Source organism: Castanea sativa, chromosome 2 (assembly GCF_040712315.1).
Source record: "Castanea sativa cultivar Marrone di Chiusa Pesio chromosome 2, ASM4071231v1".
In the NCBI taxonomy this organism is placed as follows: domain Eukaryota; kingdom Viridiplantae; phylum Streptophyta; class Magnoliopsida; order Fagales; family Fagaceae; genus Castanea; species Castanea sativa.
In genome coordinates, this window is record NC_134014.1 from 38953257 (window position 1) to 38972960 (window position 19704).

At 35.1% G+C, this 19704-nt stretch overlaps 1 protein-coding gene across 1 annotated transcript; it reads left to right on the plus strand.

The window, feature by feature from the left end:
* The first annotated feature begins 46 nt into the window (after positions 1 to 46).
* Positions 47 to 19477, plus strand: LOC142624714 (putative sphingolipid transporter spinster homolog 2). The gene is made up of 16 exons (XM_075798432.1): positions 47 to 423; positions 822 to 953; positions 6162 to 6263; positions 6374 to 6478; positions 6584 to 6659; positions 6795 to 6869; positions 7718 to 7820; positions 7904 to 7969; positions 12976 to 13057; positions 13855 to 13952; positions 14155 to 14231; positions 14349 to 14462; positions 15415 to 15534; positions 15781 to 15909; positions 17099 to 17177; positions 18714 to 19477. The coding sequence occupies exons 1-16, from the start codon at positions 290 to 292 to the stop codon at positions 18845 to 18847; spliced, it is 1626 nt and encodes a 541-aa protein (XP_075654547.1). The 5' UTR covers positions 47 to 289; the 3' UTR covers positions 18848 to 19477.
* Positions 19478 to 19704: the final 227 nt, after the last annotated feature.

Genomic DNA, 19704 nt, shown 5'->3' on the forward strand with positions numbered 1-19704 from the left:
ACCAAAACCTCTTTAGATTATGCAATTTGCCATTTGAAAAAAGATTCTTGGTACGCCTACCAGTCTAGGGAGAGAGTGTATCGGTTGGAGGGATGAGTCACGAGGGAGCAACGTGGACTTTGGACTCGGAGTTGCAGCCTGGCCCTGGAGGACGCTTTCGTTGCTTAACAAAGACTACACCAAGCAAGGAACAACACAACACAAGACAACAAAATAGTATATATATATCATCAGATAACAAAAATCAATCATCCATCACAACAAAAATAACTTTCCCCTTAAGAAAGAAATGGATTCACTCCATCATCCCAACCAGTCCAATCTCGAAGACCAACAAGAAATGGAGACTAAACCCTTAAAACACGACGACTCAGCTCCCGCTTCTTCTCCTTCTCCTTCTCCTTCATGGTTCACCCCCAAAAGGTACAACACAATTCGGACCTTCTTCTATTTTCTATTTCTGTATTGCAAATAATTATTCTCGTTTTCAACTACTTCTAATCTCTAGGGTTTGCGTGTCAGTGTTTTCTAATTTAACCTCTGTTTGGTTGCCGAGAAAACATGTTAACATCAACGTATTGTATTTATTGCTAATTTCTTTAGGAAATGGAGTGAATGATTAATGCAAACATTTAATTTGTCCGAAACTAATTGCTATCATAAAAAGGGAAGGCTGAATATTGTGTGAATTAAAGTTCAGCTTGGATTGCAGTGTTTGCTGATTGGGATTTCATGCTTAGTTTTGTTTGAAAAAATAAAATGAAGATTTTTGGAAACTGGCTCCTGCATATGTTGATAAAGGATTTATTTTCTGTTTGCAGGTTACTCTTGATCTTCTGTGTAATTAACATGATAAATTATGTGGATCGAGGTGCAATAGCAAGCAATGGTGTAAATGGTAGTCTTGGGACTTGCACGGATAGTGGAACTTGCACTTCGGGTAGCGGAATTCAGTAAGATCTACTGTAATTATTTTGTTTGATTGTGTAATTATCAACTACAAATTTTACATACAATTCATCAGGGAAAAAAAAGTTAACCTACTATGAAGTCAATATGAGACACATTATGTCGTGCTTGCTAAGAGTTAGACTTGCATGAATCCTATGTAGATAAATTCAAAGTCCCATATTCCCAGTCCAGCAAAGGGGTTTAAAAAGAAGAAGAAGAAAGATTCATCACCCATGTCATACTATTTTCAGATATGATAACTACTAGTAACATTAATAACTCTTGTAACTATTGCAATTTATTACGTTATAAAATATTTTTTGAATTCCTAGATGGCTATGAATGAGTTTCTGGAAATGAAAACTTGAAATGATATGGGGGAACTCATCTTCATCCAAGACTAGGGTAGTGTTTTCGGTCATGAAGCCAATGAACTTTGGTTAAAGGCGGGTTCAAGATCCACTGTATGCATGTGTTATTTTCACATAAAAAAGAAACAACAAATAGTGATGTAGCTCATGAATGATGTGTACTCTAACCTCTCCCCACCACACCCTCTCTACGTGTTTGTCTCTTTCCATGCTCATGAAGACACATGCTTAATTTCCAAAGACACAAATAAGGTGCAAAATACTAAAAATAAATGCAATGCCAACCAAATTTTTATGTTCTAAATTTTCATTATATCGTAATAATTTCATTAAAAAAGCACAAAAAGGTGTGTGACCCTTATACATGGGAAGTATACAAAGGAAGAAAAAACTAAGGAACACAAATCCTGAGCAATATCACAATGAAGGAAAAGATCTGACATTGACTCCTCATGGCTCTTACACATATAACACTAATCCATGATAATTATTCCCCTTTCCTTGAGATCATCTGCTGTCAAAATTTTCCCCATTCAACACCAAGAGAAAAAAGCCTCTCTTGATGGTACTCATGTGTTTTGGAATGCTTTGCCATTGAAAGTGTTTTTTCCACTCCCATATGAAAAGCATTTTAATAGCTCTTGACTTGAAAATATTACATTTCAAAGGAAGTCAAGCCACTTTGTCTTCTTCTTCTTCCATATAAGCTTGATTGCATATTTGCGTTTAAATATTTATCCCACTGTCCTGTTTCGTTGGCCTTCTGTTCCATTTTGGGATGTCCCAAAATATGGCCATTTCCTCTTTGAAAAGTCAATGGAGATAATGTTAATTTTTTTTCAAACTACCCTTTTCATTATTTGAAGGGTTAATATTCCTCTTTATTTGAGTTTAAATTAAAGTTGGTTGTTTTGGAAACTTATATATTTTAATTTAAAAGACAATGCATTAAATGATGTTCCCTTGCATTTTCTAAACAAAACCAGCAGTAGGGGATGGAGGAAGTAATCTTATGCACACATAGTGGCATATTTTATCTGACAAGTCTCTCATAGAACTTTATGTGCATGTGTGTACGCATGCATTGGCATTTTCTATGATACAATCTTTATCACATTTCAAGATTGATAATTTTTCTCAGGTCTCTCATAGAACTTTGTGTGTGTGTGTGTGTGTGTGTGGGTGTGCATGCATGCAAGTAAGTTCCATTTATTTTATTTAGTTATTCGGTGAAACCTATGATTCGTTATTGTAATAAATAGCAATAACTACTTCATCCAATATGCATATATTTAATTTTCCATTTAAGCTAAAAGTTTGGTATTATGTATATACATTCTTATATGAAATTAAAATGGCTGCCATTTGATTTGATCTGAATGGCGCCAGCCATCATATAAATTAATCTTACTATTTCTTGATAAGATTCTCACATCTGTGAAATGCTTGAGTGTTCAGGGTGCTCTTAATAAAATTTGATGTACATCCGAAGATGTGGAATGCACCAGAAGCCAATTATTAGCAACTTTTTCTAGCACTTTATTTGATTGGTCTTGTGTGTGGGGCTGTACTCATTGTGATTCCATTCCTGTGTTTCTAGATTCTTTATCTTTTTTGTGCATAATTTTTGTAATTCTTTGAGTACTTTATGCCCTTGCACATAGCAATCTTTTTTAATAAAGTTTATTACTTATCAAAAAAATAAAAATAAAAGGAGTGTTTGGGGCATAGTGTCCATGCTTCTTGTTGGATTTGTGCTTGCTATATATGCATGCATAACGCACACATACCAGAAGCTGTAGTGAGAGCACAAGTTGAGCATCTTCTTTCTCTAGAGGAGATCTCGTGGAGACAAAAATCGAGGATGTTATGCATTAAGGAGGGAGATAATAATACAAACTTCTTTCACAAGATAGCTAATTCTCATAGAAGGTATAACCATCTAAGTTTCTTAGAAGTGGATGGGGTGATTTATGAGGACGGTGTAGAAGTTGCTGCCCAGGTAGTTCAATTTTATAAAACTCTGTATCAAGAGTCTGAGGAGTGGAGACCTTTTGTGGAAGGACTGGAGTTTGACCAAATAGGGGAGTTGGAGAGGGGCTGGTTGGAGAGGAGGTTTGAGAAAGATGAGATTCTATCAGTGGTTAGAGATATGGAAGGGGATAAAGTTCCAGGTTCAGATAGCTTTTCTATGGCCTTTTTCCATCAGTGCTGGAAAGTAGTAGAAAGAGATGTTTTGGTAGTCTTTGAAGAGTTTCATCAACACTGTAAGTTCGAGAAATCTCTTAATGCTACCTTTATAGCTTTGATTCCTAAGAAGAACGATGCCTCTAACATTCGAGATTTCAGACCTATTAGTTTGGTGGGAAGTATATATAAAATCTTGGCCAAGGTTTTGGAAAATAGATTGAAGATGGTGTTAGATCAACTGATATCTGAATCTCAGAATAGTCTTGTGGGAGGTAGGCAGATCCTCGATTCAGTTCTCATTGCCAATGAATGTGTTGATAGCAGAATGAAGAGTAAGATTCCGGGGGTGATTTGTAAGTTAGATATTGAGAAAGCTTATGACAATGTGAATTGGGAGGCTCTTTTGAAGTTATTGAAGAAAATGGGTTGGGGGAGAAATGGTGTAGCTGGATTCGAACTTGTATCTCTACAATGCAGTTCTCTGTGTTGGTCAGTGGGTCTCCAGCTGACTTCTTTGATAGTTCTAGAGGTTTGAGACAAGGAGATCCGTTATCTCCCTTGTTATTTTTAGTCATGATGGAGGTGTTTAGTAAGATGGTGAAGAGAATGGAGGGGGCAGGTTTACTTAGTGGCTTTAGGGCGGATGGTAGGAGGGGTAGAGGGGAATGTGTTTCTCATTTGCTGTTTACGGATGATACTGTTTTGTTTTGTGGTGCAGAGGTGGAGCAAGTCCTACATGTTCGACTGCTGCTACTTTGTTTTCAGGCTGTGACTGGTTTGAAGGTTAACGTAGCTAAAAGTGAGATGGTTCCTATAGGGGAGGTAAATAATGTGTAGGCTTTGGTAGAGATTTTGGGTTGTAGGGTTGGGGCCTTGCCAATGACGTATCTTGGTATGCCGTTGGGGGCGCCCCATAAGTCCCCTTCTATGTGGAACCCTATTTTTGGAGAAAATTGAACGGAAGTTGGCAGGGTGGAAGAAGTTGTATTTATCAAAAGGCGGTAGGTTGACTCTGCTTAAAAGTACGCTATCTAATCTTCGCACCTATTTTTTATCTTTGTTCACCGTTCCTACACATGTGGCTAACAAAATTGGAAGCTTCAAAGGGACTTCTTGTGGGGTGACTCTAAGACACATTTATTGGGTTGGGATAAGGTGTGTTTGCCTATTAGGAAAGTGGTTCTGGCGTTTTGGGATCGAGTAGAACAGGCTTTGGAGGAGGGTGGTAGCTTTGAAATTTGGGGAAGAATTGGGGGAGGGGGAGGGGGAGGGGTGGAGGTGGACCTCTAAGTTGGGAAGGGTGTTCATGGGTGTGGTTTGTGGAGAAGTATCCGGATGGGTTGGGAAGTTTTTAACAAATATGTCCAGTAGAAGGTTGGGGTGGGGGATAGAGTGAAATTATGGACAAATAGGTGGTGCAGAGATCTTCCTCTCCATTTGGCTTTTCCAGTCTTGTACAATTTTGCTGCAAACAGAGAGGCATCTGTAGAATCATCTTTGATTTGTCAAGGAGTAGGGGATAGGAGAACTTGGGATGTTTGTTTCATTTGGGGTCCTAATGATTGGGAGGCAGATATGGTGGATGATTTTTTTCGTTTCTTGGTGTCCAATTTACCTTCCGTGATGGATGGTGATCGGTTGAAATGGAGAATGACAAAAAACGGTGATTTTACTATCCGCTCATTTTAACATAAGTTACATGGCTCTTTTTCTGTTGCTTTTCCATGGAAAGGTATTTGGAAGGTTAAGGCACCCTGGCATGTCTCTTTCTTTGTTTGGATAGCCGCATGGGATAGGATCCTCACGGGAGATATCTTGAGACTAAGGGGCTTTGATTTCGTTGACTGGTGCATTATGTGTCGTTGCTGTGGTGAGACAGTGGATCATTTGTTGTTACATTGTGGGAAGGCTTATCAGTTGTGGTGTTTTGTCTTTATGATTTTTGGGATCTCATGGGTTCCCTCATGTACGGTGCAAGATTTTCTTTTTAGTTGGTGGAATTGGTTGGGGAAACATTCATCTTACATTTGGAACCTAGTTCCGCTGTGTTTGATGTGGTGTATTTGGAGGGAACGCAATCGGCGGACGTTTGAGGATTTGGATAGATCTGAGGACCAACTGCTTGCTCCCTTTTCTAGTTCCCTGTTTGATTGGGTTAGGGCTTGGGGACTCACATCTAGTGACTCTATTCCTTTATTCCTTAGCTCCCTTTTTCTTTGTATTTAATGTCTTTTTATGTCTTTGCTTTTTCATCTTTTTTGTACTTCTGTTGTGTTGGTGCTTCTTTGCATCTAGTGGTTTTTGAATATACTTTTTTCTTAACTATCAAAAAAAAAAAAAAAGTAAGATTTACTGCTGATGGGTACATGGACAGGCTGGCAGCCTTCATGCATGAACACACACTGCAATCATTCCTCCCCTACACCCACACCACCATGAGATTCTAAATTTTGGGAGAAGATGTAACTGTTCTTAATCTATTGGCTGAAATTTACAATCATCCTCTTCCAACATTACGACTAGTAGTTGAAGCTTCATATGCTATAGATTTTTTTTTTAAATTAAATTTTTATATGCTATGATATGCTATAGAATTTGTTTTCTTAAAATCTTGGTCTTCTTTGGCTTATCGTATCATTATTCTTGTAGGGGAGAATTCAAATTGAGCAATTTTGAAGATGGTGTTCTTTCTTCTGCATTTATGGTAGGACTTCTTGTGGCATCTCCAATATTTGCATCCTTGTCAAAAAGGTGAACACCTTCTATAGTATATAAGTTGCTCACGAAAATAATATCAGTGTCTTATCATTTACCCTATTGGGATCCAAGTTCTTATACATAACACATCATTGCACTTGCAGCCACAATCCCTTTAGGCTTATTGGAGTTGGGTTATCTGTTTGGACATTGGCTGTAGCTGGGTGTGGTTGTTCCATTGATTTTTGGTCCATCGCAATATGTCGCATGTAAGTTTAACAAAACTGTTGCCTTCAAGAACTGCACTTTTTTAGTGCCTTTTGTCACCTTCATGTGCTAGATTGTGAATTTTAATGTGTGCGTTGTCTGTCTAGGCTGGTTGGTGTCGGAGAGGCTTCTTTCATAAGTCTTGCTGCTCCATTTATAGATGACCATGCTCCTGCTGCTCAGGTTTGTTTGATTTTGCTTCATATTTTAGTTTCTATTTTTAAGTTATTATTGAACTTTTAGAATTTCTATGAATTTTCTATTTATTTATCCGCTGATTTTGCATTTATTTTATATAATTCTTTGTCATGGCACCAGAAAACAGCATGGCTTGCAACATTTTACATGTGTATACCAGCTGGAGTTGCTCTAGGCTATGTTTATGGTGGATTGGTAAGTTTCATATTTGGGTAGCTAAACCTCCAGAATCTGTATCTATGATTCTCTTTTTGTTAAAATTGCAACTTCTTTTGTCTTTGTTTGTGAAGGTGGGTTTGATTGTCCTTATTTAGCTTACAAAAATTTGCCTTATATGCTACACAATGTTGATTACATTTTTTAAAAATATATATGCAATTTTTTATAATATTCTTTAAATGCTACACCATGTCAACTGATAAGTTTTGGATGAGGTGATTACTAATGGTGTTCAAGTAAAATTGTTTTGTGAATAGCCCTTTCCTTCATTACCTGCAAATTTGGTTGGCCTATAATACCACTGCTGAAGTCTGTTTCCTATTCTAATTAGTACTGAATGGCTTGCTGTTTGCTCTTTATCTGGAGCCCTAGCCCTCCTGCCTTCACCTTTTCTATTTCCCCCTTTCTCCCAATGAACCAAAAGGAGAAAGCACTGTTGTGTTTTTTCCTGCAAGCTGTATATGTTAGTACTCCCTTCTGTTGAAGGTTCCCACAAAACTCCAAACTGGTGTTTGGCCCCTGTTTTGGTTTCGTGACAGACTATCCCTGTTAAGATGATAGGGTTAGTTTTCTACTATTTGGCAGTTAGTAATGGATTATCAGATTTATTAGATCAGAGAACCTTCACTGATTTATGTGATTTTGGTTTCAGTAATCAAGATTAAAAAGGTCCAAGAATCTGCACTCTTCTTATCTCTTTGTCTCTCCTAAATTTTAATCTGTTTTAATGACATTTTTTATATTGGTTCACTTGGTGGCATCTTTTTTTATTAGACTCTGGATATGTGTGATCATTATAGGCTTCTGATTTTGCTAATTTTTAGGTTGGAGACTATTTGAATTGGCGATATGCATTTTGGATAGAGGCCATTTTTATGCTTCCATTTGCTGTTTTTGGTTTTGTGATGAAACCTTTGCAACTAAAAGGTACTTCTTTTGGGATGCATCACTCTATATGTGTGTGTGTATTTAATATTTACTTGGTAATGGTATTGAACTTGTACCCACAGGCTTTTCTCCTATTGAATCAAAAACATCATCAACATCTGTTGAAATTGCTTCACCTGTAATTGAAGGTATTGCATATTTTGTCTCTTTTTTTTATTTTATTTATTTTTATTGTTATCACTTTTGTTCTTGTTGTTGTTGTCCACTGCTCATACAATTTCATTCTTGCAAGAAACTATAATCTAGTTCTTATCATGCTTTTTTTTTGGATAAGTTCTTATTATGCTTAATTGAAGAGTGGTCTTTAATAGTGTGGTGACAGAATAATTCTTATTTACCCCCTCTCCCTAGGGGGTGCTCATAGAAATCTCCCACCTGTTGTCAATCGACGGATCAGGCAAAATTGTCTGTAGCTGACCACTTGGTGGATGGTTGAGCCCTAGGCAGTTCATTGTTTATAACATGTTTACATAGACATTTACTCCAAAAACAAAAATCTAATTTTGTGAGTAAAAAATACATTTAATTTATAAATCTAAGATTTACAAGATTTTATTTCGATCTCATCAAAAAGCAGAAAACAAAAGATGAGGTTGTCCCCACTAACAAAAATATGAGGGGGAGTTGCTTAAGATAGTTTGGTCATATTCAGAGGAGAGTGATTAATGCACTAGTTAGAAAGAGTGAGATGATTTAAGTTGGTAGAAGAAGAAAAAAAAACATTATTAGTGGTAAAAAAGGACATGTCAATTAAGAAAGTAACAAAGGGTATGATTTTGGATATAATAGAGTGGTGGGTAATAAACTATGTGGCCTATTTTGACTAATCTGTTGAGAATCCATAGTTGATCCAAAAGTTTGGGAATAAGGCTAGGTTGTTATTGTAAAATAACCATAAAAAAAAGGATCTAATTTATTGAGAAAAAAAAATCTAAAATTATAAATTTTTTATTTACACAGATCTAATTTCAATCTCATCAAAAAGTAAAATTAAAATAACCATTACATTTCAGTATTACAATCAAATACCAAGTCATAATTTAAAAAAAAAATTAAAAAAAAAACCATTTGATTTTATTATTTTTTTGGAAACTCCAAAGCCACGCTATGCCAACTTGTGAAGCTCTAAAGTCAAGGCTTTTGTTGAAGAAAAAAGACACAGATTGGAGCTTGCATCATGTGATGCCTGGGGAACCCAAGGTCATGAGAACCCAAAACCACCACAAATCATAGAGTTACAGAGAATAGCTGAGAGAAAAACATAGTTTAAGAAGAGAAAAGACACAGATTTACCAGTATGTGAGGCGGGTGAGAGTTGAGTTGCAAAACACACACCATGGATTAAGAGAAAAGTCATGGACTCATGACTTGAATGAAGATTGAGGGGAGATGAGAGTCTGAGAGAGGGGGTAATCTATTAAAAATGAGAAAAAGAAAGATAGGAATAATAATAAGAGATAAGGTTAGATTCTCAGTTAACAACAAGCTTACCTTAGCCAAAAAATGGAAAGAAAAAGAAGAGATAAATATAAATTAAAGATGTGGTCAGGTTGGTTTTTCTGTTAGAATTTCCTTAAACCTGACACTTGACCCGCAACATGCTTTTTAAGGAAAATAAGGCCTGCAGCTAGAGATCAATTTTTGAAGTTGACGCTAAACCACCCTCTAGTTTGCACTAAAGTGAAAACGCCATTGCATATTTGGTCATCAACCTTTGAACTTCATTTCAAAGTTGTCCTTATACTTTAAAATGTTTCACTTTAGAAATTAGACCTTATACTTTCAAACTGGTCTTTATCATCATCTAATGGACTGAAAATTCTGACTTGGCAAATGAAATTCATGCCATACCGTAGGCTCCACATCATCAAAGTGACACTGGTTTCATGAATCCCATTTAGTATGCCAGCATTTTTATTACCTATCAAAAAAAAGTATGCCAGCATTTTCTATCCATCAGTTTTTAGTTGACAATGTGGACCATTTTTAAAACATTTTGAAGTATAGGGATGATTTTGAAACAAAGGTTAAGGGTTGTGGACTAAATATGCAATTTAACCTTAATAAATTTGCAGTATATTTATCACTTGAGCAAATATTTAATTCCTCATGACCAACCCCATTGCCATCTTCCATTGCTGTCTATTGCTGGCGTATGGTCTCCTGAATTCTCACCACTCTTCAAGACCTCATAGCTGCCCAAAACCCATTGGTGCCTTTTTAGAACCCAACGCCCATAGCCTACACCATGGAACACCAAAATCAACCCTAACCTACTACTATAAATCCTGCCCTTCAACCATTAATGTCTAAAGCTGATCCATTCATCTGTTGATGCCGCCACCAAACTGATGATCCATTTGATCTGTGAACCCAATTAAACAAGAGTTGCCTTAGATTGCAAAATCCTCAAGCTGCTGCCCCTTTTTTAATAAATCAAGGGTTGGTCACCCAAATCTTGAAACCCAAACCCATTACCCACTCCTTGATTTCTCTTCGGCGAGGTGGGAGGGAACATGATGAACATAAGGAGGGGGTCAAATTTCAGGACAGAGAAGGAAGATATGAAGAGAAAATTAATGAGTTCAGTTTAGTCCAATCTATAAGGTATTTTAGTGATAACTTTTGAAATTTGAAGGACTACTTACAAAATAGTTTAACCACAAAGGGTATTTTGTAATTTTTCAAATAAGGGTTGATTTAGACAGGGTATTTTTCTCAAGCTACACTCAGAAAATTGTACACATAAATGTGTGAAAAATCAGTTAATTTGGATGGAACCCTAATTATTCCATTTTAGTACAAACTTAAGCGTAGCTTAGTGACAAATTCAAAAATTCAGGGATTAAATTGTGAAGCGGGTAAACCGTTGTAATTTGTAAAATTTTTTTTGTATGTGTGTGTTTAGGAAGCATACGTTTTACAGAACGGATTTGGAAGCACTTTTTGATGCCGATTTATTGTAATGCAGTATTTGTGTGCCTAGGATGTAAGTGCAGGCAAGTTTCTGGTGGTGATATTATATAACTAATACACTCAGTAAAGTGTCGTGCCAACTAGATTTAGCTGGATCCACTTGAATTCTTTTGCTAGTCTGCTCTGTGTAAGGGCATATAAGCTCTAGTACTTATAAAAAAAAGGGCCTATAAGTTCTAGGTCATATTCTCTCTCTCTTGTGCGCATACACATACTCACTCTCCTTTCCTGTCTATTGATATTAACAAATCTTGATTTTGTGGACATCATTGTGATGCAGTCCACAGAAACCAATGGCTGCTAGAACTGATTTAAAGCAAAGAAAAATAGGAGAATAGAAAGAGTAAATGAAGAAACAAACCCAAAATAGGGCCGTAGAGAATGATTCCCTAAAATAGATATATTAATTGGTAAAAGATGCCGTACATTAGCCCATACTTGACATATAAATAGCACTACATTCTCTAATGACAGCTTGCATAATAATGACTCTCCCTAGTTCCAAGATCATGCAATCAAAAAGTCATAAAAGACTATTGACTCAAATTAAGACTTATTGACTAACCCAAATTAGGACTTATTGACTAGACTCCAAGAAATATTAAAGACAGCTTTGAAAAATCATATCTAGCTGGCCACAGCAGTCTCCCTTGGTTTCAGAAAACTCGATCTTGAGTTCAAGTTCAGATCTTTCCCTTGATATATTGGATGTCCAATCATTCCTTTCCATCTTTTTTTTTCTCAAGCGATAAAAGTGGAATCAACATGCTACTTGTCAATCTTCTCTCACATATGATAAACCTTGTTGAACAAATTCTTATTTGTAATTTGTTTTTTTTTTTTTTTGGCATAGTGTAGCACATGAGACTAATGCTAAGAAATTAGCATATTCATCCATTGATCCTAGATTTCGTTTCCCTTTTGATTCACATGGCACACAAGCTTCACTTATCTTTTTTGGACAAGGACCCTTAATCTCCATTGATGGACCAAAATCAATATTTAACTTATCATCAGGAAATATATATATTTGTCAACCCAAGAAAATCAACATGTGGATTTTGCTTTTCAAGAGATAATGTCTTGACACCCAATTGCTCTATGGCTACAGCACTGAATCTTACCTTTGAATAATTCTCTTTTGTAAAATCAACAACTTTTTGTATTTGAACAAAAAAAGTCTCATCATCACCCTCAACTTGTTTGCACAATTCATAATCGTCATCAGGGTACTTGTCATAGATTGGTGGAGAATTCCAATCCACAATAATGCCTTCTTTAGAGTATTTTCCTCATGTCTTGAAATATGTTTGGAAGACAATAAGCCAAGGAAGTGGAAAGCTGTTAAAACAGGTCAACTCAACTTTCCTTGAGCTGATCCCTCCATCGACCTCACAACAGTACATGAATAAAGTAAATCCACAGGAAAGACTTCCTTAGCTTGAAAATTACCATTGAATTCTGTTAATTCGAGCTTTATGTTCATCTCCCTTCTTGTGTCATCCCAAACAGGGATCAACTGGATGACCTGTAGGCTGTCTGCCACATCCACAACCTGCCATATTCACAAAAATCATACTTAATCCCAATAGCTCTGATTCCAAATGATGCAGTCCACAGTAACCAATGGTTGCTAGAACAAATTTAGATCAATGAAAAACATGAGAATAGAAAGAGTAGATGAAGAAACAAACCCAAAATAGGGCTGTAGAGAATGATTCTCTAAAATATATATATATATATATTAATTGGTAAAAGATGGCTTACATTAGCCCATACTTGACATATAAGTAGCACTACATTTTCTAATGACAGCTTGCATAGTAATTATTCTCACTAGTTCCATGAGCACGCAATCAAAAAGTCATAAAAGACTATTGACTGAAATTAGGGCTTATTGACTGACTTAAATTCTACACAAACTATAACATAAAGGACTAAACAATAAACTGACCAGACTTCAAGAAATATTAATTTGAAAAATCATATCTAGCTGGTTGCATCACATTGGAGGTGTTTATCTTTGCAACATAGTTCTGTGCTTCTTGGTTCTTTACATTTTCAATTTTTATTTTTATTTTTTATGATAGAACTGTTCATTATGGTTTTCTAAGATATAAAGCTTCTTCACTGAGTGCTAATTAGTTCCCAACTGTAGATTCAGAGGTCTCAGATATAAATGGTCGTGCTGCGGTTCGTGTTGAAGGTATCATGGCTCAAGCCTCTGATAAAGGTTCTGAGTAAGTGGTTCTTGCATCTGTGCTTCTCCATGCCTCTTTTATACTTACATATGGCTGTATATGTACTGGCATTTGCTAACATGAGGAAAATTGGATTATGCCTCTTTTTAGAAATATATAGACAGTGAAGGGAAAGGAACTAAAACTACTAATTTTATAAAAAGCAGAGGGAGAGTTCCAAAACAAGAAAAGTTAAAAAAAAAAATTATTATTATTATGTTTTAATTTTTTTTAGAAAGACACCACTACAAAAAATCTAAGTACCAAATATGCATTTTGTCCTCACTGAAGACTCATCATCGTCAAAGCACCTCAAACTTAGAAATTTTTTTTTGTTTTTGGTGAGTATAGTTAACAGTGCATGTTGAAAGACAGAACTTCAGCTATAAGTATAAGAAAGATAATTGACCTGTTAGTGTCTCTAGGAAAAGAAACAAATAACATAATGCTTCTATGAGAATAATGATTAAATTCACATTTTCTCCTCAAGTTAAACTTTTGGAAAAAGTGGTAATTTATACGACTATGATTGAGCTTAATTGCTTTAAGTTTCAGTCTGGCCTGTACCATTAAGGTGGTTCATGGCAATGCAGGTTTCTTATTTGTTTTGTCCATTGCTATGCCTAGTTATCCATATCAAGGGATAAGAGTTTTTTCAAGTTGCATTTGTATGTCTGGTAACCCATTTGATGTCTTTCGACACCTCGTAAAAATTTGTTGCAAATAGAAAGAGTATACACATCTCATCTCCTTACCATCCTCCTCTATCTAATTGTTTCCTCATCTTTGTATTTCAGGTCAGAGGGTGCATTTAGAATTTTGAATCGGTTTTCTAGATTTTCAGAAGACATGAAAGTGCTTTTACTGGATAAAGTTTATGTTGTGAATGTTTTAGGTACTTTCTCATTTTCTGCATAAGATTGCAGTTTCTTCATTTAGATAAAAAGTATCAACTCAAAATGAGCTCATATTTGTGATCATGATCTTTGTTAGTTTCACTTGGAGTTTCTAATAGAGTGGTGGCTATCAGGTTACTTATCTTATATATTAAATATTTGTTTATGTTGTTATTATTCTCTTTTCCATTTGGTTGGCAGGTTACATAGCATACAACTTTGTCATTGGAGCATACTCATACTGGGGACCGAAGGCTGGTTATAACATTTATCATATGGTATAACTATAATATTAACTTCCATTTATTATCCTTTCATCTGGAAAAAAAATTTCTCAGTTAAATTTGACCTTTAGTGATAATAGCTACCTCGTGGTTAATTGAGACTCTTGGCAGAGTGATGCAGATTTGTTGTTTGGAGGGATCACTATCGTTTGTGGAATTTTTGGGACGTTATCTGGAGGCCTCATCCTGGATTATATGGGTGCTACAATCTCTAATGCTTTTAAGGTGAGTTATGTCGCATCTAAGGAATATGCAGGTGAATGGCTCTTGAAATACATATTCATGCATTCTTAGATATCCCAGCTGCTGATTACAACGTAATTTTAAGTTTGTACTACAATTGTGAGTAATAAGACATTATTCAACCTTTCCATAAGAACACTTGGACAAATATAATGTTTGTTGATGTTGCATACTTGCATAAATGCTTGAACTTTTCATTTAATGGATTTGCGGATAATTTACTTGAGCCATGATGTTCATTGCAATAATTGCAAAAGTTTGAAAAAGCTTTACAATTTCCACCCCAAATCTCACTGTTAGTTGCTTTTGAGCTTGCATAAGTTTTATTATATATATATATATATATTTTTGGGGGGGGTGTGGGGGGGGGGGGGGGTTATGTTTTTCATTTTTGTTTTCTTAAATACCATTTTCCTGGGCATGTTTGTATATTTTGATTTTGACGGGTATTTAGGATTTTAATTTTCTTTCATATCCTATGTTCACATGTACGCACATGAAAACACAGACATTCACTTTATTATTGAGCAAGTAAATGCTGTAGGTTTCTTACTAAGCATTTCCTAATCTTTTTATTTATTTCTGGTTTTGGTTATGTACAACATAATTAGTTTGAAACTTTGAATTGATTTTCAATAGTTATTTGTTGAAAGCTCATATTATTTTTTATTTCTTTATTTTAAATTAACTTGTTTCTGCAAATTTTTATTGTGATATCTAATATCTTATTTATAATATAATCCTGAAAGAGGCCAAGTTTTATACAGAAAATGATTTTGTGACTTCTGTATTTGTGTACGTGCACTGAGGGAGATTGTCATCTGCTTTGTGTTATAAATGTAAAATTTTCATTGTGCATTTTTAATATCTGAATTTTCTGACAATAACTTGTGTACTATTTATTATATTCTAACTTTCTCTATTCCTGCAACAGCTTCTTTCTGGAGCTACATTTCTAGGTGCAATTTTTTGCTTCAGTGCCTTCTGTTTTAGAAGCTTGTATGGTTTTATACCTTTTTTCTCAGTGGGTGAGCTACTAGTGTTTGCCACACAGGTAAATTTATAATTTTGTGAATTTGGTTAAAAATTTGATTGTCATATTAGCTGGGCTTGCAGTTGTTCTTTACTTAATGGCTGATTTATATATGTGTGTGTATATATATATATATATATATATATATATATATATATATATAAACAAGTGCAAGTTGACAGTAATTTTTAGAATGATTTTATTCTGAAATAATATTTTGAAATTTGATTTTCACCTTTCCTTCACTGAAACTCTTTGCTTTTGCAGGCTCCTGTTAATTATGTGTGTCTCCATTGTGTCAAACCAAGTCTGAGGCCATTAGCTATGGCTATGTCAACTGTTTCAATCCACATCTTTGGTGATGTGCCTTCCTCACCTCTTGTTGGGGTCCTTCAGGTGTGTCTTCAAAACTCTCTTGATTCACATCTTAGAGGAAGGGGAGAATAATGTCATTGATATAAGGTTGTCTCCTTAACATGCATAAATTGTTCCAATAAATAATTAAATAATATTCATTGTTTTATGATCTATTTTGTGCTGAAAGGTGTAGCATCCTGCATCTTCCACTTTGGACAAATAATCTTGCTACTTTTTTGGTCCTTTGTGGCTTCCTAATTAAATTATTTTTTTGGAAAAAGTAGTTTTTAGATGTGGTATTAGTGAGCATTAGGTTGATAATTCATATGAAATCTGGACCTTTTTCATAAACATAAAAGTTACTCTCTGGGTACCTCTCTGGGTACTTAAGAAATGATGCTTATGACATTCTGTAATGTCCCAATTTTGGTGGAGTGGAGAGATTGGGGACATTGTAATGTTTTAAACTAAAGTGCGGACATTACAACTACCTTATACTTAAGGGGGAAAACTGTAATATGTCATAATTTTTAGGAATCTCTTCTTTTAGAGCTATCCTTTATTGATAAAATTACTTTAAAAAAAATAAAAATATTCTAATGTCCCATAAGCCATTTGCATGTGTACAAAATAGTGGAGCAGAGATGGCCCAGTGGAGGTTTTAGAAATTAGGAGGCTAGAAAAACACATTTAAGAAATTCTTAGGCTTGTATATCTGGTTAAAGTAGGATGTCTTTCAGCCTGATCATGAAAAACTTACTCTAACCAAACCTGTGGTTTTATTAAATGTGGTCAGGAAAATTAAATGCACCTCCTTTTTATTTCAAGGTTGTGGAGGTTTCTTTGTCGAGCTCCCACACTATTGAAAACCTCATCACTTCATAACATGATAACAACTCCACATTTGGATGCTTTTTGTTTATATGCTGAATTTTTTTTTTTTTTTTTAAATTTAATTCATTTTGTTCATCTCTGGAGGTAAGGCAGCCTATCAACCACCTCTCAAACCTCGCAAAAACATAGAGCCTTGTGCACTGTATACAACCTTTTTTCTTAGTAAAATCATTATTTTCACTGTTTGATAATGCCCTTGCAATTCCTTTCTTCAGCTTGGGGTGGCAAAGGCTTCTAGTTTGGTTTCCCTTCCTGCTTTGCATCCTTAGCCTCTATCCCGTCTTCAAATATTTTATGATGGCATCATCTTGGCTCTAATAAATGTCATACACAGGATTATGTTAACAATTGGAGGGAAACAGCACTTATTCTGACATCCATTCTGTTTATTGCTGCTGGGATATGGCTTATAGGTGAGTGACAGAGAATCAGTTAAACAGCTTGTGCAGAGGTGATGATATAAGTGTTTCTACCTTTGGCTTCAATTGAAGCCTCCAATATTTTGTTTTTTCATAGTGAACTTAAGTTTAAAAAATTTAAAGAAGAAATTTAAAATTCAATATAGCATGCATTAGTTGTATATATACGTAAATACGTGTAAAGGCGATTACCCTGTTTTGATCCGGGTCAAAGTACAGTCCTGGTGGGGTAGATGGAGTTTGATAGATAGTCTTAAATATTATTGTTTTCTGCCTGAAGCGGCTACTCTCAAGGCTGCTGTATCTGTTCAGCACAGATAAGATTTAATTTTTTGGAAAGGTTTGGCTCCAAACCTGTTTGAAGCCTTAGGCTTCAACCCCCAATAGAAAGATAACATGTGTCCTTGTCATGTGCAATGCACATGACTCACTTAGTTGGTTGGGTTAAGTGAGTTGACAGGGACACATGTCATCTTCCCATTAGGGGTTGAAGCCTAAGGCTCCAAACATATTTGGAGCCAAATTTTGTCTGATCTTTTTATAGTAAATCACTTTGTTTTCCAGAATCATGATTGGCTTCATATACTTTAAGAAGCTTTCTCAGTAATGTGAAGCTACTGATTTTGAAGTTAATTAAAGAAAAAAAGGTGGAGTTTGAAGCTATCAGCATGAGCATTCATTCTTAAGATACCACAAATTGTTTTTCAGTATTTATCCAAGCCACGCTTACCAGATATGCCTGTTCTAATTTGACTTCTCAAGTGTAATCTGTTAAGACTCCAATAAGCAAGATAAAGATGTATTGTGCCAAGTGTGTTTTGAGCAACTTCTGGATAATTCTAGTAGAAGAAGCCTTACCTTAACTTTGTAGGGTGCTAAATTATTGTTAAACTCTCATTCTGCTCTATCTAGGGCCATTACTTCTATTAAATCTCAAGGCCATCAAGCCTTATTCTTAGATTCTGCTTGCATTTTTTATTTTTTTTTTTTTTTATCTTACTACTATTTTTAACTTATATAATGTTTCACTGTTTTATCTCTTTTCAACCTTTCCAGTATTTGTAAAATTTGTTCAGGTTTCATCTTTCTCAAATAAAGCTGAACTAAATTTCACTGCTTACTCATGTTTGCTCAATATTTTGAATTTTGTATTCCACAGCAGTTTCCTTTGCTCCTGATGACCTTCAAAAGAAACATAAATTTATTTACTGGCTGATACAGCTTTGGAAAGATGTACCACTTTTGGACTAAATACTGTCACTAATTCAGTAAAAAGAAAAATTCATGGCATGGTAAATTGTACAATTCATTTATTTTGTACAAAGAAAATAGAGAGTTGTACTGTTGTTTATTCATTCATCCGCAAGTTATCTATTTTGAGCAACATAGTTAATCTTTGATAATGTTCCATCATACATCTTTCAAGCCCAGGAATGTGATGACTGGATAAGAAAGTCAATGAAAACTTATCTGATTGTTGATGAGAACTAAATAATATGGAGTTTAATGAAAATTGTATTACTTTTACAGGGATCTTCCTGAAAAGTGTGGACAAGTTTAATGTAGGTGATGAAAATGAAGTCTCTACGGTTGAGAAGGCCAACATGAAGCCATTGCTTGGAGGGAACAGAAATGAGATGATAGATGACCCTGGCGAAGCATAAGTTTCTATGATGCTATGTTGAAACTTATGCTTTGACAAGTAGTTGAACTATGCTTTCTCCCTGATGCAGTGCATTCTGCTTTCTTCATCCTGAATATAGTGCAACATTTGATAGTTTACTTGGGTCTTTCTTAACTGGTGATTTGTGGTGGAAATATACAGCATTGTTATAGGTTTCTTAAGATTTTCCTCCAATCTGTAACTTGATAATTGGACAAAAGTAAGCAGCTATCGGCTCTTTCTGGTTCAGAGTCTTTAAAGTGAGCAACTTGATGGAAAGGTACTTTAATTTAAGAGTGGATCTGAAAAACTCCTGTTCATCTATAAGAATTCTAGTGCTGTCGGATGAGAAGTGTTGGGTTGCCATTTGGATAAGATTGCTGTCAAAATTTGTATGTCGAAGATTTGTGAGAGATCATGCAAAGCTAAAACTGTATTTCCACCTTAATCAGTCAGAAAACAAGCAGGTACATGTTAAGGTTGAGCTTTGCTATTTGTTTATCAGAGAAATTGTTGATAGCAACAGTTTGTAACAAGAACTTTTTTGTATTGTTGACAGTACATTTTCAAGTGTATAGTATTCAACAATTATGTAAATAAAATTTATTTGTTGACAAGTTACAACAACAAAGCCATAGTGCCAAATTTTGGGGGTCAACTATGGATCCTCAATAAATTAATCAAGGTTGGACATAGGTATTTATTTTTTCCTTCATTGATTTTATCTGAAGTCTGTTATTTCTTTACATGACGCTACCTTTTTTTAATACTACTAATAATGTTATTTTTGGTTGTTTAGTCTTTTACAGATGCTATTTGCTGACAAGTTAACAGAATTTAAAATATTGGTGTATTATG

Excerpts from the sequence above, each read along its gene's own strand:
- LOC142624714 (XM_075798432.1), top strand. The coding sequence starts at position 290 with ATGGATTCACTCCATCATCCCAACCAGTCCAATCTCGAAGACCAACAA. Across the intron at positions 7,821-7,903 it reads GAAACCTTTGCAACTAAAAG|GCTTTTCTCCTATTGAATCA; the intron begins GTACTTCTTTTG and ends TTGTACCCACAG. Across the intron at positions 14,232-14,348 it reads GTTATAACATTTATCATATG|AGTGATGCAGATTTGTTGTT; the intron begins GTATAACTATAA and ends GACTCTTGGCAG.